Consider the following 25,806-nt stretch of genomic DNA (forward strand, 5'->3'; position numbering starts at 1 on the left):
GCTGAACCCTGAAACTCTGGAGCAGCAGGAGGGAGGGAGGAGGCTCGGAGCTGTGTGGGTGGAGGTTAGTGGGGCGGGCACAGCCGGGAGCCCTCTCGCCCTCTGGATGACTCGAGTCTGAGCGAGCTGTGTGGACATTAAGAATTTCATGGTAATTGTGGAAAACAAGGAGGGAGGCTGGAGGAGGGGGACTCCTGCACTCTGCAGCCCTGATTAAGTTCTCATAACTCCTGCACACCCCCCAAAAAAAACATCAGCTCCCACACACACACACGTACTCCAGGTGCAGTAGTGGAAGAAGGCGTGAGGAGGAAGAGTCCAGCGATCAGCATGTGCAGACATGGCCATACTTCCTGCTACCGCTACAACGTGAAAGAAATTGCATCCAAATCCTTGTGTATTCACACTGACATCACGGATCAAAGCTATCTCAAAAAGTCATAATAACTCTAATCTATCGCATATATGTTCCGGGAGAGGATTTTTCATCTTTCCAGCTTCATACGGATTGATTTGTGTCTGATTTGTGTCTGATTTCATTTTCCCAGAGTGAGAGGTTGGAGGGGGGAGACCTAATATCAAATCTTACATTACAGGTCTTTTTGAAAATCAATCCAAGCTTCAAAGGTATCGACTCCAGCAGGAGTGAACAGATCTCACATCCTGGTCTCTAAAAATATTCCTATTCAGGTTTCGAAGAAGCTCACAGATTGGTTGCTGCTTCTTTTGATGTCTCGGTTGCGTTGAAATATCCCCACTTTGCCTGAACAGCATGAAATATTCACAAGGCTTACGTCCTCCTGATGTAAACCTTGTGTCAGAAGCAGAGATTTTTCATTGGGCGAATCAACTACAGAGCCAGTAATAATTATTAAAACATTACACTTTATGTTCATATAAAAATAAGTTTAAAAAAAATTTCTATTACATAGTGAAAACCAAAGGTAAATTTTATTTTATTTTTCCATAGGTTAAAATGTCTTTTATTTATTCATTTATTTATTGTGTTTCTCTTAACTTTTTTTTTTTTTTACTTATACACTGTGTGCACAATTATTAGGCAAGCGAGTATTTTGGCCAGATCATAATTTTTATGCATATTTTCCAATTGCAAGCTGTAGAAACTTGAGTGCTTATTGGATTTAAGCATATTAGCTGATGTGTTTTTGCATAATGAGGGTGAGGGAGTGGCCTAAGGAGATCAACACTCTAAATAGCAAACAGGGTCACAAGAAACTTATTGAGAAAAAAAAGATGCTAATTAACTGCCAAAGATTTGAGAAGAATCAAACGTGAAGCTACCAGGAACCCATTTTCCTCCACTGCTGCCATATTCCAGAATTGCAACCTGCCTGAAGTGTCCAGAAGTACAAGGTGTTCAGTGCTTAGAGACATGGCCAAGGTAAGGGAGGCTGAAACCTGGCCACCGCTGAACAAAACACGCAAGTTGACAGGGCCAAGAAATATCTGAACACAGAATGTTCAAAGGTTTTATGGACTGTTGAGATGACAGGGACTCTTGATGGACAAGATGGATGGGACTGTGGCTGGATCAGTAACGGACACAGAGCTGAACAGTGTCTGGGAGGCTGTGGTGGCTGCTGCACAAAAAGCTGATCGTCAACAGATCAAGAAACTGTGAATGGAAGGCTTGTGACAGTTATTGAAAAGAAGGGTGGCTATATTGGTGACTGATTTATTTGTTTTTTGACATGTCACAAATGTTAATATGTACTTTTTGTGTTGTCTTATTATTGTCACTTTAACAGGTGAAAATAAACAAGTGAGATGGGAAAATGTTCATTTTTTCATTAAGTTGCATAATAATTTTGCACACTAATAGTTGCCTAATGATTGTGCTCATATATATATTCTCTTAAGAAAGACAAAACCTAATTTTTACTTTCTTAAACATTTAGGTTTAGGTTCATTAACATCTTTGATTGCCCGAGAGCACTGTAGTTGTTCAATAATGAAATGAATCCTCACAAATACAACTTGCCTAACAATTGTGCACACAGTGTATTATTTTTGTTGCAATGTAAATATTATAATCCTACTTCTCTTATAAACTTTATAAATTGCAAAACTTTTACTGTGAAAAGACAACACAGGAAGAAGCCTTTTTTCCAGCAACCCATAATTCCTTTCTCTCCGAGGACACAAAATATCCATAAATGCTCACCAAATATTGGAAAGGCTGTCTGCTCTGCACCCTGCGGAGATGAATGAACCAGTTACAGAGGTCTGCTGAGGGTGAACAGGACGAAACTCTACTCTGCCCTGGGGTGAGGACAACAGTGAGGGGGGTTACAGGTGCAATCAGTGGCACAAGGAGGAAGGAGGAGAAGCTGGAAGGGGGAGGAGGGGGAGTCAGAGGTTATCATGTAGAGCAGAGAGAGCAGAGGGCAGAAAAACTCCCATCTGTTTACCTGAACAGCAGCAGCTCGCAGGCTCAGTTTCCAGATCTGTATCTGAGGAGGGAGGGGGCCGTCCCCACATCTGACCCCAGCAACTCCACCTGAGCATCACTGCAGGTACATCATGTGTTCATTTCACCGCAGTTAAGACCGGCAAACACTTCTTTTCCTTCCACTTAAGTTTAATCTTAGCTTAAGACCAACGAGTGTCTTCAGATCACGCACACAACCAGCCAAAATAACACACCAGTCACACAGCAGAAAACCCGGAGCACAATTTTTCATCTTTTTGGTCTCATTTGTAATGATTTATGTCCACAATGTGCAAAAAGTTATTTATGTTATGGTTTAAAATGGTGAAAAAGTCAACATTTTTGGAGGTTGGCGGAGTAAGTGGTGAAGCTGTTGACACCAGAGACCAGTTTTACATCAGGCCGTGTTTAATGTTTTGGCTGCTGAAATGTTTTTAACATCCAAAACAGCAGGCATCTTCATCTTCATCTCAAGCTGTCCTATCGGTGCAGTCGATGCAACACAAACACCTGGAGTTAATAATAGAACAATCTGGTTATGGAGGAATCGCTCAGACCTTCAGTTAAACAAAGGTAGTAAGACGAATTCACAGAACCGGAAAAAAAAATGGTGGCGTGTAATCAGGTGAAAAACCTCACGGTCGCTTCTTGTAAATGCAGAATTTTCCTGCCGGGCTCAAGGTTGGAGCTTTTTCAGAGAAGTTGCCACCAATCCTGAGTTCACAGTCCAGGTTCACAGCAGTGTGTGAAAAATATAAAGGAGTAAAACTATAAAACTTGTGTTTGTTTACTAAATGAGCCACATGCAGAGCTCTGACCAGGCTCTGAATGTGCTGCAAACACAAAATCAATGAGGTTAAACTTCATGTGATAGCGTTTGCAATTCAGCCCGAAGCTAGGCATCAGAAACTGCCTTTTGTGATCCCTTCTGTTTCATCATGGCCTTCAGCTTCCGCACAGTAACAGCACCGGCATGAAGGAAAACATTTCTGATGATGCTTGAAGGACTCTGACTTGCTGATCAATGAACCAAAGTCTCAAACTACGTCTGGTTTCCTTCTTTTTCCAAATGCACCGCTGAAACGAGGTGAACTCGGGAGCGACATCACTCACATCTCTGAGGTTCCTCGTTAAAGTCGTCTCTGTGCAACTCCTGAAGCCACGTCAGTGTTTTTGTCCTCATGTGGAGTTTGGTGATATTCGTGATCAGGGACTCCGTTTTTAAGCTAACGTTAGCCAGTGCTGTTCAATGATAAAGACTTCGGTTAATGAACAGCTTGCTTCACAGCTTGTGTCCACACGCACCAGGTGACAGTGCACTTTATCCCTCTGTACCCCACAGCACCTGCAGCTGGCAGGTAAGTTTCTACTATAGTTTACTATTTGAAAAACATGAGAACTTGACGGTAAATCTGGAATTTAAAAAAATAAATGTGTTAAAACTCTTTCCCCCATGAAGACGACTTTTCACGACCTGCTCTGGATGCTTAATGGAGGGTTTTAGCACCTCAGTACACATCAATAAAGGCATCCACAGTGAGATCCCTCCCACTGCCTTGATGGACACTCAGTGAATTTGCTCTGGACTGAAATATGACAAAAATGTACCTCCACTATGAAGCATCCACGTCTGTTCACTCTGCAAGAGGCAGGTCAGATGTGTCCGATCTGCTTACAGTAGTAACTGTGACAGTATCGGGAATAAATTATCTTGTTTATGCACGTTTTCTTATGTCAGAGGCCTGACTTCAGTTTAGGTGAGGAGGAAGATGAAGAGGAGGAGAAAACATAAATGGTCATACATAGTTTGAAAGGTTGTTTGTAAATGGCGCTTTACACATCCAGTCATCCCCACATTCACACACTGTGGGATTTAAATTACAACAACCCTACAATAGAGACTCTTTTTTTAATCTAAATGTCGGTGCTTAGAGTCTGCGTCCGATTTCTTTCCCAGATTCCCAGGAATCTGGAGCATCCTAATGGAGTCCTGTCATCGCACAGAGGTTAAACAGTCTTTGTATGTTTTTAATTTAAAAATATTCATCTTTTAAATAATAATAATAATAAAGGTGTAATAACTGCAGGTGAGGTAGAAACAAAGTCCTTCACCCCACTGGATGAAGTTTAAATCAGTGCACCTCATAAGGTGGTGTGTGTGTGTGTGTGTGTGTGTGTGTGTGTGTGTGTGTGTGTGTGTGTGTGTGTGTGTGTGTGTGTTCATGCTGCTTGCTCTCTTGATTGACACTTTCCTGTGACTCTGTTCTGCCTCTGTGGGCTTTTAAAGGGAAACTGACTGCCCCTCCACCACCGCCAATTACCCCCGCGACATGCCCCAGAGCAGAATGTGTGTGTGTCCTCTCAGCTGCACTCAGCCTTCCTGCGTGTCTCCACTCAGAGATAATTAGCGCTCTCTTCACTCCTCTCTGAGAGCCCTTCATCGGCCACTTCTACCTGTCGACCCGCTCACCTCCGACCCTCAGCGCTGAAGAGATGATCAGACGCCTCAAACTCATTTCCGATCATGAAAACAGCAGTAACACACCTCAGTGTGTCCCCACATACTGTGAAATATGGACCAATAAACTGGGTGAGACTTTAATTAGGCTTTACGGTTATAGTGCCTACTGAGTCATGGGCTACAGCCATCAGATGGTATATTAAAGAAGAACGTCTTCTTCTTCTCTGGTTTGGTTTCCATCAGGTCAGGAGTGCTCTGACAGGAGGTAGATCCCACTGTCTGTATGAAGATTTCAATAAAGTTTCAGTGAAACAAACTGTGCGTTCCTCTGTGAGCCAGCACGGCTCACTGAATGTGCGATGGCGTGAACAAGCATCTGTATAAGTGTGTGTTGAACCGCGAGGCTGTGTGTGTGTGTGTGTGTTTCCTTTACAAATGAAGACAACATATCTTTACATCGCGGAGGTCAGCAAGGAGAGCTTTCTGCCTGAGGCCAGCGCGCCTCCTCTCCTTCTCTTTCAGTTTCCTTTTTCACCTTCAGATCCTTCTTTTCTTTGTTCCTTCATTCCTCCCTCTGTCTTTTATTGAACATGATTTTTCATGCATTAAAATGCCTCTTTCTGCCAGTAGATTATGATGATACTTAAAAAATGGACCTTTCGTTTTTATTTTCTTTCTTTTTTTAAGCTTTGTTTTCAAATCGCTTTAGTGTCACTAAGTTTCCAAAGGGGGTTTTCCTATTTTAGTTTTAGTTTTCACTGATATTTTAGTCTTTTTAAATCTCACGTTACAGGGTGTATTTCTCAGAACATGTTCAGTTCAGAGGACGTATAATGATTGTAACTATCACGGTCCTGGGCCACTGACCCAGTATTTTGAGTTTGTTCTTGGCATATGATAAAGTTCCTCAGAAAGCAGTATTACTTCTTACTGTATTAGTTTCTATGGAGCTGCTTTTATTTATAGTTAGTGATTTCTTATTTCATCATGTTAGTTGTCATTTCATGTCATGTCTGTTCTAGTCTCGTCTTCCTGTTGGTCACGTGTCTGTGTTCTGCATCTACTTTGTGTGCCTGGGTTTCCGTCTGTTGGTTTCCTGTCTTATTTTGAAAGTCTCTCATCCCGTGTGTGTTGTGTTCAGTTCTGCTTCCTCTGTCTCGTTACTCTAATCTAGGTCCGCTGGTTTGTTCTCGCTCCCTGATTACCTCATGTGTGTATTTAAGCCTTAGTGTCCTTGTTGTGATTTCCCTGAAGCTGTGGAGAGGTTTCCTGTGGTTAGTATTTCTGAGTGTCTGCTTTGTGCACTTCCTAGTTTCTATTCATTTCGTGTGTTTCTTACAAGTTCAGCAGTAAAGCTGTTTTGAGCTCAGTCCTGCATATTGGGTCAGAAACTGTGCCTTCCACACAACATAAATATGACATAAACATATGTGTGTTTGCATGTGCTCTTCCAAACTAATCCTAGACGACTACCCAAGGCACCAAGATTCATTCTACATATTGATTGTTTCAATTAAATTCTGTTTTATCTATATAGCCCCAAATCACAACAATTTGCCTCAAAGTGTTGTTTTTTTTCGATAAAAAGCAAAACAGAGAAAACCCCGATCATCAGACGACCCAATATGAGCAAGCCCTTGGTGACAGTGGGAAGAAAAACTCCCTTTTAACAGGAAGAAACTTGCAGCAGAATCACTGGTTAAAATATTAGCCTCTTTTTAATCCTTTTTACACAAAAAAAATACAGCGTAAAAGTTTGCACGTTGAAATATGCGCTACACGTTACACATCTGTTTTAACGGTTACCAGAGCGTTTCAGTTTTAATAAGTGACCAGTTTTTATTTCCTTCCTGGTGCACCTTTAGCGTTCAACGGCGAGAGGGAAATCTCTCCAGACGTTTGCATCCCACATCCAAAGAACAATGATCGAGGTAAAAGGCTGCAAGTACTCGGTGCAAACAGCAGGCGTGGCCATTCAACTATCGTCTTTCCTCTGAAGTAATTTCCATTTTAATTGCTATGTTTAAATTAAAAGTCCTTATTATTGATATTCACATGAGGATTTAATGTTTGACCAGTAGCAAAATGATCAAAGTAATGTCTCATTGAAAAGTACATGTTTAAAAAAACAAAGTTAAAAAATCTTTTTTTTATGCCTAAAGATGAATAAAAATACTTCAGAAAAAAAATCCGATTGAGGTTGTCATAATTCATGCATGAAAGAGTTAAATAATGAATGTCTTCTTTAAAATTCTCAAGCGTCTCCGAAGTGTGACGGTACACATCCCAGTGTGCAGTGTTGGAGAGTAACGGGATGCATTTACCACCGTTACGTATTTAAAATACAAAATATGAGTAACTGTATTCCGTTACAGTTGTAATTTAAAAAGGTGGTATTTAGAATACAGTTACTTTGTTGAAATAAATGGATTACACTGCGGTATTTTCCTGTTTCATATTTTCGTTATGTTCTATGTACTGTTGTTAGGCGGCAGCGTTACAGTTGCCATGGCTACAGGGTGACGCTCTCTGCGACTGTCTGTTTCCTGGGTGAGAGAGCGCCTTTTTGTTGTTGTTGTTGTTGTTGTGCTAAGCTAATAGGCAGAGCAGTTCAGTTTTAATAAGCAAAGAACGTAGCATCATGGGCATTGTAGTCCGTGCTGCAGGGACTGCCATATCCGTTATGTGCCTGTGAGCGCGAGGAGGGAGAAAAGTGGAAAAGTACGAGTTGTCATCGAGCAGAAACGGGAGCTGGAAGCATGTAAATATAATAATAACCACTGCATCCAAGAAGAGTGCCTGACGAGCCCAGTTGTAAGTAAGCTATTAAGACTCGACTGTACACAGTGTTTGTGTTTTTCTCCGAAACAATAAGTTCCGTTGGAGCAGCCTTTCAAAGCCTCTCTCTGTCTCTTGCTAGCATCCAGACAACAAAGTAAAGCTAGTTTTCGGCTACAAGCCCGACATGAAACCCACCGTATCAGCTAGAGGTCCCTTTACTACGGTTGGGAGCCGCGGACCTTCAGTAATAGTAATAAATCACACAGCAATAGTACATTCATGTAGTTGTAAAAAGCATGATAATATATCAAGTAATCCAGGGTATTCAGAATACGTTACTCTCATTGAGTAACGTAACGGAATACGTTACAATATACATTTTGGGGCATGTATTCTGTAATCTGTAGTGGAATACATTTTAAAAGTAACCTTCCCAACACTGGCAGTGTGTTCATTAACAAAGACTAAAGACATTTCTTTTCCTTTTTTTAGTCAGTATTTTAAGTACAACGTGTGTGTTAGTTTTCTGAGAAGTCTGGCTTTTAATTTGACTTCAGTTTATTACTTTGGCATCTAGTTTTGGTTTCCAGCTGTTACACAGCAGTCCCGCCTGTCCGTGTCTTCATTTAATCCTCACTCACTCAAAACACAGCAGCTGCTGCATATCTCAGAGGTTTCTGCTGAGGTGCACGCCAGGTCCCCAAAATCCAAGAAGAGTCAAGCCTTTTCACTGCTTCACCTGCTGAAAGGTGGAGTGAGGTGATCAGGTGGATTCAGCTCACCTGCTGCCTGCTCTGGATGATCCTGAGCTCTGTTTGGTTTGTTTGTCGTTGAGTTTTTGCATTTTTCCGTAAAACTCAACCAAACACAGTGAAAGAGACATTTTTGTATTCTTATTTTTTCTTTAAAAATGTGGATCTCAGAGACTTTCCTGTTAGCCGATAACAGAAAAGGCGAATATTCCTCGTTTTAACGTGGGTCTTCATTTTAAATATACCCGTTTATTAAAATGAGATTCAGGTGTAATTTGCTGATCACTTAATCTGCATAAATGAAATGAAGTTCTCTGTGTAACATGAACTCATCATGTAAAAGGCCCCACACATGCACAGGAAAACTGTGTGTGTGTGTGTGTGTGTGTGTGTTGTTACAGGGTGGTGATTGGTGCACTTCCTGGGCTGCAGACGGACAGGTGAGTGAATGGAGGGCGGAGCAGCCTCAGGGTGGAGGCCGACCGTCTGAATGGAGGAAGTCAAGAGAAACCAAGTGGAAGTGAAATCCTGTCATTTTCTGAAAGTTCTCTGTGTTCACAGAAACGCCACAAACAAAAGCCGAACTCTTCCTTCTCCTCTGTTGTCTCCCAACAATGCTCTTCAGCTTCTTCCTCGAGTGGCTGATGGAGCGTTCGAGCTTTCTCCTTCCATGCTCCGCTCACTCTGGTTTCAACATGATCCATTTTGATAAAGACAACGTTTCACACAAGCACAGACCAATAATCAACCTCCAGGTCTAAAACGTGAAGCCAACACTGAGGCACCAAAACATGCAGCTCTTCAATGTCCAGCAGAGGCTCCAGCAGTGAGCCTGTGCTGTCCTGTAATTTAGCCATTTAAATCAGCTGTGTTGGATCAAGGACACATCTCAAACCTGCAGGTCTGGAGGTCTTGAGGTCTGGAGTTGGAGACCCCTGCCTTAAATGTTTATGTAAAGCAGTAAAAGTCTAACAGATTTAACACAAGCAGTAAGTAGTTTTAGAGGTTTCAAGCTTTCTACCGAGTCACAAGAAAAGAAGTTTGATTTGGGATCAAGATGCACGTTTGGGGAGGCCACAGGTGTCGAACTCCAGGCTTCGAGGGCCGTTGTCCTGCATGTTTTAGATGTGTCCTTAACCCAACACAGCTGATTCAAATGGCTAAATTACAGGACAGCACAGGCTCACTGCTGGATCATTTGATTCAGGTGTGTTGAAACAGGGTAATATCTAAAACCTGCAGGACACTGGCCCTCGAGGCCTGGAGTTTGACACCCCTGGGGTAGGCTGAATAGACTTCTGATCTGAAGTCTAGAGGTGACCGTGGCTACACCTGATTTGTGGAATAACCTTCCTATTGCTATCCACGCGTCTGATTCTATCCCATCATTTAAATCATGGTTAAAAACCTATTTATTTAACCTTGCCTTTCCTGTTAGTTAATGCCTGTATCTGATTTCTAGACTTACTCTATTTCTCTTCTATACATATCTTTTTATGGCCTTGTGCTTTTACTATGTTTTTATTTGATATGCATTTCATGCTATTCCGGTGTATTAGTGACATTGACCTGTTAGCATATTTGGTACGTTGTCATGGTCTTATAATATTTATGTTCTATTTTCTGTCTTTTTTGTTAAGCACTTTGTTATACCATTGCTTTTCAGATGTGCTCTATAAATAAAGTTGATTTGTATTGTATTGTACTTATAAAGTTATGAGGGCTCAGAAATTCTGAAGGGCCAGTTTCTTCTTCTCTGTTAAAATTTAGATTTTTAAAATTAAATAAACTAAAGTTATTGTACATATATTTTTTTTTAAACAATCATCTCATTCTGAATGAGTTTGGGGTGAGATGGAAACCTTTTGCAGTGCTTTTGCGTGAAAGGACTCACCTGCATTGTTACAGATGACCAGGATCTGATCAAACTCCAGAGAAATCAGGACAAGGAAGAGAAGGAGCGTGGAGTCTGTGAGGCTTTGACTGCAGGAAATCTTCCTCCAGCATTTGAGGGCATTGAGGAGAAGGAGGAGGAGGTGAACTCCACCGTAAAAAGTGTCGGAGGAGGAGGACACTGGAGAGAGCTTTAGTCCTGTCACACAAAGAGCATAAAGTGGGCCAACAAATTGAGAACAATGTGGAGGAATTTACAATGAGCTGAATGGGAGCGTGCTGCTGAGGAGCAGGCGCTCATTAACCAAACTGTTGTCTCTCTGAGAGATCAGTGAAAGAGAAACTCAGACTTCAGCTCGGAGAAGAAGCAGAAAAGCCCGATCAGAGCCAGATCAGAACCAAACAAGAATCTAAAAGTAATCAGTTACTAAGTTATAGCCCAATTTCCTTACTTCTGTTCAGGTGGAAAATTTGAAACATAAATTATTTGCATGGAAGGAAGATTTGAAAATGAAACATTTAGATGTTTGGGAGGTTGCAGAGACTGCAATGATAAAATGATTATTTTAACTAATTTACATATAAATTACATGTAAATTATCCATGTAGTTTTGTTACATAAATACAATGTATTATGTGCAGAGTCCATTTTCCTTATTAATTAATGGTTTGAATAAATAAACACTTGATTTTATGTATTTTATCTGAATTTCACACAAAATTATTGTTTCATGATTATTGAGCATAAAGTTGGAAAAATATAAAAACAGTAATAACAAACCGAGTGGTTGACACGGAAAAAGAAACTTTTAGAAACCATTTATGGATTTTCTCAAAGATATGGACCTGTCTAATATCTGAATGCATGTTTCTGTCTGCTTTTTGTGATTAGTGATTGTCAGTTTCGGTTAAATGTGTTTGTAATACGGTAAATAAAGAAAATGTTTTTTAAAAACGTTAGCTCTCATATCCCCAAAACCACAGAGAGGAGTTTTGGAGGAGTGAAATTATACTCCATAGCAAATGCAGACGGAGACACGTGGAGATTCAACAGCCAATCGGGCAATCCTGTTTCTTTGTTACTTCGTTAAACTCTGCCAGCCACCTGGGACGCAGAGTTGATGCAATGTAATGTAAATTTTCCATGGATGAATTTCAGCGCTCCTCACTGTTTGCCAACACTTTCAGTCACTGATTAGGTGTCCGTTTAAACTGTCATGTCCTCTGTCACTGCTGTAACTCTGGACACTGGAATAATCCCAAATAATCTCTCTCACCGTTGTACCTGGGTTGTTGACACATAGTTTTTTCAGTTTTGGACTTTTTCCTCATTGTCTAGTATTTATCCTTCTTTATTGTGATAACCTTTTTTTCTGTGTGCATTATGTTTAGTTCTACTTCCTCTGTTCCATTAGTTAGATGTATCCCAGCTGTGTTCTCATCTGTTTCCGATCCTCCTCATTATCCAGTCTATGGTCGTGTCCAAATTCATGGGCTGCATCCTCCTGAGGCCGCATTTGTAGACCGATTACATCACAGCGACGCGCCGAAGGCTGTCCAAATTCGTAGACTCCTCCGAATGCAGCCGACAAATGCGTCCTCCTTTTCCCCGAATTTGAAGGATGGGTCGGGTGTGTCCTTCGTGGCCTACCATATCCCAGAATTCATAGCACAGCCCAGCCAAACTCCAGTTTCCACCAATGGCGGCCGCTACTAAGTTTTAAAATTACTCATACTAATCTTTCTGGGTCACAAAATAAACTTTTAACATATTTTCAGGCGAGAAAGTAGCTGTGTAAACATCAAATATCTGCTCCGTTTATCAAGATATTGCATATTTGCAAAAGTGCTTCAACGTTTTCGGAGACGTCTGCTACCCACCAGCTCGATAGCTAGCCGAGAGCTCGAGGGTCACCGAAGCCGCTGAGAACGGCACAACTCCTGGCACATCATTTTCAGATCACCGCGAACTTTCGCTACTCGGGTTAAACCTAATATATAAGTCACTTAGACAACCTAAAAATGTTATTGTTGGGCTTTTTTCAGTGTTTTGTTTGTTCATGAGCAAATTGGTTTGGCTGAGATTAAAGTTATTAGATTAGATTAGATAAAATAAAACTTTATTAATCCCCCAGGTGGGTTCCTCCTTGGTTTTTACACAGCTGACTAAACGTCAAACAGAAAACTGATTAAACAGAAGTGTGAGATGGTCGAGAATTTACGCCAGTGTCCTGTTATATTTTAGATAGCAAGGAGCAGACAGCTGAGTTTATTAAACTCCACCGAGACAGCGGTGACGCTAATCTGAAGGCTAGACCGTCCAATTTCCCCAGCCGTTTACTTCCGGCCTACCCGACCTTCTGCGGACCCGGCCCACGTAGACCGCAAAGGCCGGGTCCTCAGGAGGATGCAGCCCATGAATTTGGACACGACCAATTTCAGTTTCTCTCAGTTCCTTGCCTCCTCGCCGTCAACTCCTTCACAGCAAAATCTCCAGTGTTAAATTAACACTAGAGAGTGTCTATATGGGTCCACACCTCTGAGTGTTAAATACAACACTGTTGAGTGTTAAATTAACACTTTTGACAGTGTTATATGTTTAAAAGTAACCTAGTCAGTTCTGAAGATTAACAAAGACTAACACTGAGCAGTGCTGATTTTCTAACACTGGAATATTTCTAACATTTTGAGTTATTTTCCAGTGTTAGAAAATCAAAAGTGTCAAAAGTGTTAATTTAACACTCAACAGTGTTGTATTTAACACTCAGAGGTGTGGACCCATATAGACACTCTCTAGTGTTAATTTAACACTGGAGATTTTGCTGTGTTGTGTGTGTTTCCTGTTTAATTCCAATCATTCATGTTAAATTCAGTCTCTATAATAAATCTGTGCTCTGTTCCAAACCGAGCTCCGGGCACCGCATTTGGATCCTCTCTCCTTTTCCCCCACACCTGTTCCCTCACACCTGACATCACAACTATATGTCAAAGGTCCAGCTGCTCACAGAGGAAAGTAGGGAGGAGGATTATTCTGAGATTAAAGTTAGTATTCTAAAAAAAAAGACAAACCCTTTTTTTTCTAGTGGCTCTAATCCTCTTCTGTAAGAAACTCATTTCAGCTGCTTGTATCAGCTAAGTTTATGTTTTTCTTGTTATCACTATCATTGGCCGAGGACTTTTATATCACACGTCTTTGTCCAATCAGCATCATCCTCCTTTCTGACACTTATGATGTTTAGTATAGCCTAAATCTGATGATCAGGCTACTGTTTACTTTCACAGTACATGAGAGCTGGGGGCCAATTTCCAATAGACTTATTGGAAAGTATTTAGGGAACTACAGGTGTCGCCCCCTGCTGGTCATCAAAGAGAATGCAGATTTAAGGCTCTGCTATGGCGACTGCACATTTCAGACCTGGAGGTGGATTTTCGGTTACACCCTCTCTCGTGTATTTTTGAAAAACTTTCTTTTTTACCCAGCTTTACGGTTTTCTTATTTGAACCCATGCTCTTGTGCATTAGTCCTGTTTGAAAGGTATTGTATAAATAGAGTTTGAACTGTGTTCCCTCTTCGTCCAGACCTGGGTCCATGAAGACCAGTGATTCAGTGAGTCTGGCTCACATATTCATCTATGAATAATGATATGATCTCTGAGGCAGAGATGGGACTTGTGTTGGACAGATTTTTCTCTGCCTGTTTGCATCTTTAAGCATGACACGGCAGCAGAAGGATTTTTACTGCTGGTGAAGCTCTCGTGTCTGGCAGGCGTGCCGACGGCTGTCCTGCTGCTGGATAATGATTTGTTGATAAAACAGAAGCTTTAGCTGAGTCTAATTGGTCCTCTAAGTATGGCGGTCTGTTTGACAGACTGTCACCGCAGGGGGGGAACTGGGAGGGGCCAGGTAACAGGTAAACAGGTAAATAACAGACAGTTGTTGAGATGAAAAGAGAACATAAGCCCCATAACAAGTCGTTACCTCACACTTCATGAGTCAGGAGACCTCTCATCAGGGCCCATCTTATCGGCCTTATATTAGAGCTCTTTGCTCTTAGACTGTAGGCTTACTTGTTGTTTCTAGCGTATTTAAAAGTAGAGTGGGAGGCAGAGCCTTCGGGTTTCAGGCCCCTCTTCTTTGGAACCAGCTTCCAGTTTGGATTCGGGAGACAGACACTATCTCTAGTTTTAAGATTAGGCTTAAAACTTTCCTTTTTGCTAAAGCATATAGTTAGGGCTGGACCAGGTGACCTTCAGTCCTCCCTTAGTTATACTACAATAGTATAGGCTGCTGGGGGATTCCCATGATGCACTGAGTGTTTCTTCTTCACTCACTATGTGTTTGTACACCGCTCTGCCTTATTTATTACTTATTCTTAATCTCTGGCTACCACAGTGTGTCTTTTGGACAGCACAACGGTCATGACAGATGGGCGCCCCTCCCTGAGCCTGGTTCTACCGGAGGTTTCTTCCTGTTAAAAGGGAGTTTTTCCTTCCCACTATTGCCAAGTGCTTGCTCATACTCATATGATTGTTGGGAATTTTTCGGTTGTATTATTGTAGTGTCTACATTACAATAAGAAGCGCCTTGAGGCGACTGTTGTGATTTGGTGCTATATAAATAAAGTTGAATTAAACTGAGGTTGTAGACTAGACTCTTTAAATTCATTGTTAATTATCACTTGGTTCATCTCAGACAAGCTTAGATTACTGCAGCAACCTCAGAGAGTTCTCAGGAGTGCACATGTTTACTTAAAAGTACTGCATGCTGGATGATAGTACAAATACTGAGTATTTAGTGCATTCTGTGAGATTTTAAATGTACAATTTGTTCACTTTACTTCACAGAGGGAGAAGCTGAATCTTCAACTATAGGCTGAAACAGATGAGGCTCCACTTATAACGGGTAATGTTTAAGAATCAGAACCATAAACTGTGGGTAACATATGATTAAACTCTCTGTCTTTTATTGATAATCAGACTGAATAATAATCTTTTATCATCAATATTTTATTCTCTTCATTTAAAAATATTTTATTTTATAATTAACAATAACCAATCAAGCAGGTCTTTATCACCTCTTAATTTAACCCACCACTCTTTTCCTGTTTGTTTTGGTTGTTTTTAATTTTAACTGTTTGCCACTTGTGGCAAAGATGTGACCAGTAAAAAAAAGTCCATTTATTTTTGTGTGTGTGTGTGTGTGTGTGTGTGTTTTGTATTTCCATCTAAATAATGGAAAACATCTTAAAGGAGGAAACATTTCTGAGACTCCTCTCTTCATCTCTGATGTTCTCAACAGCTTCTCCACCTCTCTGCGCTCTTACATTTGACGGGCAGATTGCTGAAAGCCAGAGGTCGAAGGTCACTGTCTAAAGGTGACACTGTGACCTTGAGGTGGCTGCATAGGCTGACCTGGGATCAGTGCTGTGTGTCTGCTGTCGCCTCGGGGTGACAACAAGGCGATCAGAACAGTCCTGCACCAAACCTGCACAAATCAAAGAGGCTTCTGTCAAATCCACAGTTTCACTTCTTAATGCAGGTCAGAGTGAACTGGAAGTTATGGTGGTCCACACGAGGGACCACCAGGCTCCCAGCAGTGGATGCTTCTCTTTCATACAATCTCTCTACAACGACCCAATGATCAGCAAGCATCAATAGAATTTTCATTCCATGTATTTTAAAAATAAGCCAGAATCAAACAATAGTTTTTAAAACTAAACACAACTTTATTCAGAGATTATGGTTTTATCTCAAGTCCACGCTCCACTGAGAGATTTACAGGAAAGCCAAAGTTGTGTTTGTCTTTTGTAAAGGGAGATTTCACCGTCCCGTGTGTGTTCAATGTAGTTTGACTCCTGCACCTCCACCGTCACAATTTCAACTTGCAGAGCGACCAGTTAAAGATGGAGAGCAGGGGGACAGGGGGGCCAGCGCCCTGCAGGCCAGCCCAGCTGAGCCCCGAGCTCTGAGTGCATCACTGTATTCATCATGTGCTCTAATCAATAAAGTTGTCTCTCTTCCTTGCTTTAACACACACACACATACACAGTGCAAGGATTGCTGGTGGGCGGCAGCCTTCTGTCTCCTTCATCTTTTGCTGATCAATATTAAATGAGGTGATAAAGCCATAAAGCTGAAACCACAACCTGAGACAGTACCGACAGGAAGTAGAACCCTGAAGTCCAGTATAAATTACAGACAGCACAAAAAGATCAACACATCCACTGTGATGTCACCCTTTTTTTTTAAACATCAACATCAGCACCAGAAGTGACCATACTTGGATGAAATTGTTTTGTATCAGGCTGTTTATAAACATGTTTATTTCTTGGGGGTCTATGGGGCCTGACTCACTCCTAGCGCCTCTAGTGGATGTTAGCAGAAATGCAACTTTTGGTGCATCTCTATTGGCTTAATTTTGGCGTATCCTTGCAGAGCTACAGTCTCACAAAATGTCACAAAGACCTTCCATGGACAGACTGTGCAACACATGTGGGAAAAAGGCATCTTCCTTCCCTGCCTTTCAAAATAAAAGTGTTTCACTAGTGTAGTTTTGGACAAGTAACTCCAGGTAAATAACCAACTGAATAAACTTGCAGAACTTGCAGGTTGTTGTATTAAATACAAATCTCATCAGTGGTGTTAGTAGTTAATAGACAGAAAACTAATCTTGTCTTAATATCTTAATATTTTTTCTTGTTTTTGAGATACATTTCAAAACAATCCAGCAAACCCAGTCCACTCTGGGCCCACAGTGTGCTTCAGTAACAGTGAATGGGCTCCTGAGCACCGCATTTCAGTGTAGTTACTAATAATGAGGCCTGCAGGGTTTTGATCTTCTGTTTTATTTTGCTAAACCATCTTTCAAAAACTGAAACATAAAGTAACAAAAAACTGCTGAGTTCACAGAAACTAAGATTTGCCTCCGCTGGGTGTGACTTTCAGCTAAATCCTCTTAAGGGAGGGAAGCGTTGAGTTAAAAAGGAAGGAAGAATGCTTTAGAAGCTCAGCTCCTGTTTCCTGCTGTCCTCCTCCAGGATCCCCCCCCCCCATTCGACTGAAGGCCTGATGTCCCTCTACCCCAAATCGGGCCTATCAGCTTATCAAGTCTGATGTCAGTAGCCAAACTTTGCTTCAGTTCCCAAAAACAGACGTTCACAGCTACGGCCAGTTTAGAGTCACCAGTTAGACTGATTTTCATGTCATTGGACTTTGGGAGGAAGTTGGAAAGAATATTCAAACTCCACACTGAAAGCCCGCCTGTGGATTCTAAGCCAGGACCTTTCTGCTGTGAGGCATCACACCACCTCACCTCCTGTCCTCTGTATAACTTTGGAGTCTGTGTGAAAAGTCCTGAACCCAGGCTTCATGTGCCCACTGAAGTCTAAGTGATTCTTCTTGAAGTTTAGAAATGTTTGGTGTGTGGGACATCGCGATCCCATGGATTGTAAGTAAAACACAACGTTTTTGAAAAAGCACATGAACAGAGAATGAAGAGTGAAACCCAGTATGTACTTTTAGAGTTTTATATTGTATATTTTTTTACTGATCATAAAATGATGTCACATCACAGCAGTCCTGAAACAACACAAGACCCAAGAAATTAAAAGTTTTGGATTTTCTTTTAAACCGTTTATTTTTTTTTATGTGGGGGTGAGCTTTTTAAAGCTTATGTCTCTCAAATATAACCAGGTCTGCATATGTCTGGGTGATCCGAATTTGTTATTTAAGTTGTTTTTTAAAACATATTTCAGATACACACAAGCTTCAACCAGGTGAAGCCAACCTGAAAGCTGTGAAGCTGCAGTTCCTCTGATGTCCACCAGAGGCTCCAGCAGTGAGTCAGTCTCCATAGACTCCCATGTAGAAACTTTATAGCAGATATAAATATATTTAAAGTTGATACACAAACTGTTTGGTCTCTTATAGATAATTTAGGCCTTCATAACTTCTGTAAGGAGGAAAAAAATATTTCAACTGTTTAAATTGCATTAAAGCTTAAGGTTTGCATTATTAGGGGCGTAGCCTGTTTTAGTGAGATGTAATATTTTTTATCCCACTAATATTGAGGCTTCAAGAAACCAATGGATGACTTCACAGTGGCTGCATCCATCTTTTATTTACAGTCTGTGGTTCTCCCCTGCTTGCTTGATTAAACTGCTGGGTACACCTGACAGCTGCTGAGGATCATGGGTATTGGAGTATTTACAGGCGTCCCCTAAACTGAAGCAAGATGAAAACCTTCAAAAGGGAGGTCAGTCTGTCATCTGCGCGCGCGCGTGTGTGTGTGTTTAAGTTCCTCCCTTTAATAATAAAAATCCTGCTGGGTCCGGGGCTGGTGTGCGTGCAGGGCGCGTGTGTTTTCCAGCCAATGAGCTTCCTGCTCGGCCGCTGAGGCAGTTGACAGATTTGGCTTCATCCTCAGCGGCCACAATAGAAATCTAATTAAAACTTACTGGACCTCATTACGGGGCTGCAGGTGCACGCGGGCCGCCGGCGGTTAATCCCGCTCAATTAGCGCACGGCCCCGCGCACACCAACAATGCAGCGGGTCGGCATCGGGGGCGCGCAATCATCGCGTTCCCGGGAGGAAATAATGGGGGTCCTGAGATGTCTGTGATCAGAAACTCTCGGAAACAGGATAAACTTTAATCTTTCCGGTCTTTTCTGCTTTTTCTAACTTTTTTTATCAGATGTGTTTTTATATCATTAAATTATTGATACTGAGAATTGTCTCTGTATGCACTGAAAGGCTTTGTGATATCTCTGTGTCTGTGGGTGTGAATCACAGTGTGTTTACCTGCAGATGAAAGTCAGCCTGTAACTTAATCTAATCTCATGAGAGAAAAACTTTGGCACAAGGTTTACGGTGACAAATACATAAATAAAATTTATAACAAATCCACAAAATATTTAACACAACTGCTGGTACAGAGAAAGGAGGAGGGGGAGGAAGAAAAGGAAATCAAGGAGTTGGTGAGAGAGGGTGAGGAGAAGAAGAAGAAAAATTAGGCCAGAGGAGGTAAAGGAAGAAAAGTAAAGGAGCAGGAGTAAGAGAAGGAGAATGGAGAGGAAAAGGCGAAAGAGGAGAATGATGATAGGAAAATAAAGGACGATAAGTGTGAGGAAGATGGGGAGAGGAAAAGGAAGCAGTAGGAGGAGAAAAAGAAAGGAAAACAAGCAGTGAAAAACAAAGAGGAGAATTCAAAGGAAAATGAGGAGAGGTGGAAGAACCGTAAAAGAGGAGAAAGAGTCAGGAGGAAGATGCTAATTTGAAGGAAAAATGAGGAGGAGGGGACAGTGCAAGGGGAAGAGGAGAAGAAAGAGTGAGGTGGAAAAGGAGAAAGATGAATTGACGAGGAAGAGGAAAAGAAGGAGGACAAATGATGAAGGGGTGGATGGATGAGGAAGAAGGAGGAGAATGAGGAGGTGAAAAAGACATGGAAGGAAGAGGAGAAGGAGCAGGATGTGACTAAAAAAGGGGGAAATGTAGAAGATGAGAGGGGAGAGAAGGGAGAAAAGGAGGAGAAGGTGACAGAGGAGGAGAAGTAAGAGGATGAAGACAAAGAATGAGAAGAAGAAGTAACAGAAGAAGGAAACAACGAAGAAGACTCCTGCAGTATGACTCTCGGTCAGATTACTCCTGCAGGAGGATTATTGTCACTCTATACTCGAATCTCCTTCCTCTTTTCTCCTCCTCCAGCAGTTGGTAGCACTGTGTCCTCCCTCGGGTGTTCCCTGATTGTCTGTAGATCCTCAAAACGTGCAGAGACAACAAGACTGCTGTGACTCCCAGAGGAGGAAGAGGGGGAAGAAGATTAAACACCTCCCTCCTCTGCCACAATATCTTTCATTATATTTTAATTTTGTATTTCACAAACACTCTTATTCTGAAGCGTTTCCAGGTCTCATTTTATTGTTTTATTTTGAAATTGCTCTCTAATCGCCTGTACACATGCGCAGAACAACAGGCTGGTGCATCTGTAAAGCTCATTAAATCACATTAAATCCTTTAGTTGCAGTTTGCTTGTTTATGATCTTCCACCGCTTTTTATTTGTGCCTCATTAACATCACAGTCAAACTTTAAACGATCTCCGTGTCGCGTGACGTGCTTCCACCTGCTGCTCTCAGCAAACCGTTATCTTATTAATATTAATTATCATTATAATAAAAGAAAAACTCACGCACGATCCCTGAAGCCATTGTCTGCGCCCGTGCACGGCGGTTAAACCCGGATTAAACTCAGATTACTGCAGCATATCTGCGCAGACTGAGGCTCGGGATCAAGGAGAAGCAGGCAGAGGCGAGTTTTATAGAAACGTTATAACTTTATTATTTAGTAGAAAAGTGGCACCAAAGCTCCAAGTAAATAGAATAAAATCTCTTTATGTACAAAATACAAATTTCACGTGACAAAACGAAACGAGTCGAATAAATAAAAACACAGCAGAGAGAGGGTGTGTGTGTGTGTGTGTGTGTGTGTGTGTGTGTGTGTGTGTGTGTGTGTGTGTGTGTGTGTGTGTGTGTGTGTGTGTGTGTTGAATACATAATGAATGCGGGCAGCTCCTTTCAGTCTATTGTGGGAGCGTTGAAACTCGATTTCCACGCTCTCTTTTCTGCAGAATCACTCTACTAATTGTAAAATTGACTTTTCACCTCGGACACGAAAACAGAAAAACTGAGACTGAGGTAACCTGCAGACTCTGGGGGAGAGAGGGGGGAGAGGGGAAAGTGCAAAGGTTTTTGGAGAAATTTACAAAACCCAAAACTAATAATAAAAAAACAGATCAAATTCAGTTCCTTTCATTTCCAGTCCATACGTAGAGGCACGACGACGATGGTGATGAGGTGTGAGTAAGGCAAATAGCGGCTCTCAGTCTTATTCCAGCGGGACCTCCGGGCTCATGGATCAGTAGATGCCCGGCACGAAGCTGCGGAAGCCGTACAGCGCGTCCTGCCGCAGGTAGCTGTAGTCCTCGGGCGCGGCGGGGCTGCCCGGGCTGGAGGCGCAGTAGGCCGGGGAGGACGAGGACGAGGAGCCGCTGGAGCTCCAGGAGCAGGCATCGCTGCCCGGGCTCGGGGCCTCGGCTAGGCACGGGCTGAGCAGCACAGGCGGCTCTCCAGCCTTGCCCGCCTGCAGGTCCGCGATGCGGATGGTCTCGGACAGCGCCCAGATGTAGTTGTGCGCGAACCGCAGAGTCTCGATTTTCGTCAGCTTCGTCTCGTCCGGGAATGCGGGCAGCACGCCGCGCAGCGCGTCCAGCGCGTCGTTCAAGTTGTGCATGCGATTACGCTCGCGGTCGTTGGCTTTCAGGCGCCGGTTCTTCTTCACCACCTGCACCGTGGCGTCGCTGCGCGCGCGGCCGCGACGCCGCTGCTTCTTCTGCTGCTCGGGCTGCGGGGACGCGCAGCGCGGGCTGCGGGACTCCTCGTCTTCGCTGTGCGGGAAGAAGTCGCAGCTGTTGCTGTCGATGTCGGAGTAGAGCGAGTCCATGACTGCGAGGAGAGGAGGCGTGAGGGATCCACGCGAGAGGAATTCACCTGAAGTCTGTGTCAGTTCGGAGAGGCGCGCGTGTCTCTGCGTGTTTTCTGCTCTGGATCAGCTCGTGCGAGCCGGTGAGCCTGGCACACGACCGGCCTCAGCCCGCTTATATAGCGCGCGGAGGACAATGACCGGCCCCCTGCCCCCGCGCCCCCCCTGTGACCCCCCCGGCCTGGCATCAGCGCGCAGGATGAGGGGATGAATGCTGCGGCAGGTCTGCCCCGTGCCGCGGGAGAAGCTCATTAACATAATGACGCCCGCGGTGTTTGTCCGCCCCGCACAGAGAAGCGTGCCGGTAATCACGGCCAGCCAATCAGAGCGCGCGGCCGGCCACGCGAACTACACGCAATGCCCCCCCGCAAGACAGAAAGGACCAAACCCACTACGAGAGTTTAAACCAAAAACATGAAAAAAGGTGGAAGAAGAAAGCAGAGGCAGAGAGACCTCCACCTCCTCCTCCCCGCCGGGCTGAGACACGCTTCGGAGAATCCATCCATCCATCCTCTGCTTACTGTTCCACAAACACAGAAAGAGGAGCAGCAGCAGGAGGAGAAAGGAGCTTCATCCTAACAAAGAAAACTAGTTCTTTCTACCCGGAAGTCTTCGTCAGTGCTCGGCTTTTTTCCTTAACGTGAAGGAAACACGTCTCAAAGTTTAACTTGCACCTGTTCATTCTGTGCACCTCAGTAGCCATACAAAAAATACTGTTCACCTTTAAATCCGACAGACTTGCAACTATGAAGCCTTTCACAATAAAAGTCGGACCACCAACAGCTTTTAAACATAAGATTAACAACTAAAGTTTCTTTCCCGTCACAGAATATATTTTTTATCTTTACTGGGAAAATGTGAAAAATCAAACCTGATTTCTGCATAAATGTCAGTTTGGATAAAACCAAAAAGTGTATCTCAAGTTTGTTTAATTTCACCAGAGATCATTATATACCCTTGTGTCCAAAAACCTAAAAGTATGTGAACAAAAATAATTACAGTCTCCACCAGAATTACAAACATGGCCTCAGAGCATGACACAGAGACAGCATCACACTCCACAAAATACAATCAAATCATCTCTCTTCTTAAACACTTTAAAAAATATAGAGAGTTTGGTTGATGGGGGGCTCTGCTAGGGGAACATTTGCACTTCTGACCTCAGTGTTTCTAAAACTCTGAATGGCAGCATGTAAAATAAACAGGGAGCTACAACAGCGCCCTGAGGTGCTCCAGAGTTCACCGGCAGACATCACTAAGAGAGCTGCTAGAACGCTTCTGTAAGAGATAAATAGAATGTAAACCACAACCCCAGCATCTGAACACAAGCGTTAAAAATGACCTCGATCTTTGGGTCATTTTTATCTGACACGTCAGTCTTCGGCTGAACTGTTTCACCTTATGAAGTCTGGCTTTTTTGTCCGTCTTTTCATCCCTTCAGGCAGCAGTAAACCCATCCAGCGTGAGCGCATACAGACCAATTTTCTTTAAGTGTTTTTTAAAGACATCTTTATGAGACAGGCATACAATTTTCCATTAATTATTCCATTTATTCAGTATGCAGTCCAGCGGAGGAGAAGCAGAGACCTGCAGAGTCTTTCTGCTGCTTTCTTCTGCATGAGGAGGGGGGGGGACACTCATTTATAAATAATTACACAATGTTTAGAGTCTTCAGGCATGTATAATATATCAAAGCGATTATAAGGTGAATTGTTCCATTGTGGCTGTCCGCCCTGCACTTCTTTTCACTCCTCTCCTGGTTTGTCCCTGGTCCAAATTCAGCTCCTCTCGCCTTTTGTGCTGCTTTCTTTCTGCCTCAGCCACTCTATTGGCATCATTCTTATTCAAATGGGCCCCAGCAGGAACAAAACCAAACCCAGGCTGCACACAAATCATCTCTGCCCCGGCTGCAGGGCCGGCACAAGCCTCCGTGAGGCCCCAACAACGAGCCAGCAAATCCTATTTCACCCAAAGAGGATAAAGCACGCTTAATACAAGAAGAAATCCAGTTTTCTGCATTTTACTGAAGTTTAAAAACAAATGTTTCTGAGGGGACATGTCTGCAGAATTTTATAGACTTCATGTTTGCTTTAAGGTTGGAAACTCTTTAAGGAGAAAGAAAATAAAGGAGCCTTCAAAGGAAAGAAAGATGAACCCTGGGGGAAGATTTTGTTGAATGCAGAAAGAAAGAGTTAAAGAAGGAAAGAAAGGGAGTGGAAAGTAGAGAGGAAATAAAGAAAGGTAAGATGAGTAGAAACCCATGAAGACGAATAAGAGATGAAATTCAGAAACAAACAATTGACTGCAACAGAGAAATAAATCTTCCAGAGGTTAGTTTTATGTCAGGGAAGTTTTTTTTATGAAGGAAAGAAAAAAAAGAGAAAAAGAGAGAAGATGAAATATTGTCAGGTCAAAAAGAAATAGTAAGAAAAAGGAGTGTAAGTGTACAACAAATCCCTTTCTCTGCAGAATTTGTCATGTTGCTTAGTTTGGTGCATGATTTTAATGAAATTTAAAATTCTGCAAAGTAGGAAGAAAAGAAAGGAAAGAAGGTTGAACCTTCAGTGCTGAAAGAAAAGATCTGAGGACGGAAAAAGGAAAAAGTGGAGTTAAGAAGGATTAAGAAATAATGACGGTAAAAAGTAAATAATTGAACTTAATAATAAAGAAGAAAGTGTGGGTTTGAATGAAATAAAAGCACCTGTTTAAGAAGAAGAAGAAGAAAATGGTGTGCAAAAGAAAGAAAGGTTAACCCCTCAGTGAAGAGTTTGACTTTCGATTAACAGAAGAAAGAAAAAAAGAGTTAAAGAAGAAAACAAAGACAGAAAACAGGAAAGAAAACGATCCAGAGGAAAAGAACAACAAGGAAGGAAAGGAAGAAAGAAAGTCCGATTAATAAGAGATACAAACAGATGATTGTGAAAAACAGAAAGAAGAAATTCTTAAATCAAATCATTAAAACTCTTCAAATAAAATCAGAGGTCTGTGTCACTGACCTGACATGGACTTTATAATTTCCTCCAGGGCGCTAAACACCACCCAGACACCAGCTCTTCCCTGCAGACAGGAAACTCTCACCTTTATAGTTTTTACTTCTGATTCACATATAGTATGTTTAATCGCAAATCACATTAAGATTTATTTGTCAAACATAAAAAACACTTTGACTAAACTCAAACGATAACAATAATCTAATAAAGCCAGAGATGGGGCATGTTTTAACCCCAAACACCATCTTTTTGTAAACCTAACTAAGATGTTTTTAGTAGGTTCAAGCAAAACAAACACAAAGATCCAAACTGAACACAGTTTCTAAACCTCCTACCTCTGAGTACACTCTTTGTAGGTTTCTAAAACAGGACTGTTATCTCTTTGTGGTTGGTACCTTCTCCGTAATGCTGAGACCAAAGACGGATGTAGTTTCCAAGTCTAAAAAGGGAAACTAAGTGTCTTAATTCTGTTCTGTAGAAAGACTTTGGTCCTATAGAAGTCTGTGGAGAAAACAGTCCTCGGCGCTGACCTCAGTAAAACGTTCCTGATGAGTTTTTGGGCTCAGTCACTGAATAAAACATGAAGTCCATTTTCCACGTTTTGGTCATTCGAAGTTTCAGAAAGGAGGATAATCCTGCTCGTTCTCGCTGGGTGAAGACTTTTTGACAATACAGTGGTGAATCTGTTTTTCATAGCAGGATGTAAACATGGCTGTAAATTTCTGTTAATACAATTTTGGATCCAGCGTCATAGAGGAATTGCAGGGTCTGGGACATTTGGTTGGATAATTTGATAGAAAAAACTAACATCTAAGGTATCTGCAGCTCAATAAATACATATGAGAAGAGGAAACTGAGGGGGATCAGAGTGTAAAAGCTCACTATTGTCCCTGGAGGCAGCTTGACCAAATAAATGTACCATTTTCTAGTTTTTAACCCAGAGT

General features: G+C 42.2%; 1 protein-coding gene across 1 annotated transcript; it reads right to left on the minus strand.

Annotated features, from left to right (window-relative positions):
- Window positions 1-20,647: 20,647 nt before the first annotated feature.
- On the minus strand, window positions 20,648-21,979 carry neurog1 (neurogenin 1). The gene has a single exon (XM_026179284.2). It carries the CDS (start codon window positions 21,831-21,833, stop codon window positions 21,249-21,251), a length of 585 nt encoding a protein of 194 aa, XP_026035069.1. The 5' UTR covers window positions 21,834-21,979; the 3' UTR covers window positions 20,648-21,248.
- Between the last annotated feature and the right edge of the window lie 3,827 nt (window positions 21,980-25,806).

The sequence above is a fragment of the Astatotilapia calliptera genome, chromosome 2, assembly GCF_964374335.1.
Source record: "Astatotilapia calliptera chromosome 2, fAstCal68.1, whole genome shotgun sequence".
Classification (NCBI taxonomy): Eukaryota; Metazoa; Chordata; class Actinopteri; order Cichliformes; family Cichlidae; genus Astatotilapia; species Astatotilapia calliptera.

What these genes read in the sequence shown, in the direction of transcription:
- neurog1 (XM_026179284.2), bottom strand. Translation starts at nt 21,833, where the DNA reads ATGGACTCGCTCTACTCCGACATCGACAGCAACAGCTGCGACTTCTTC.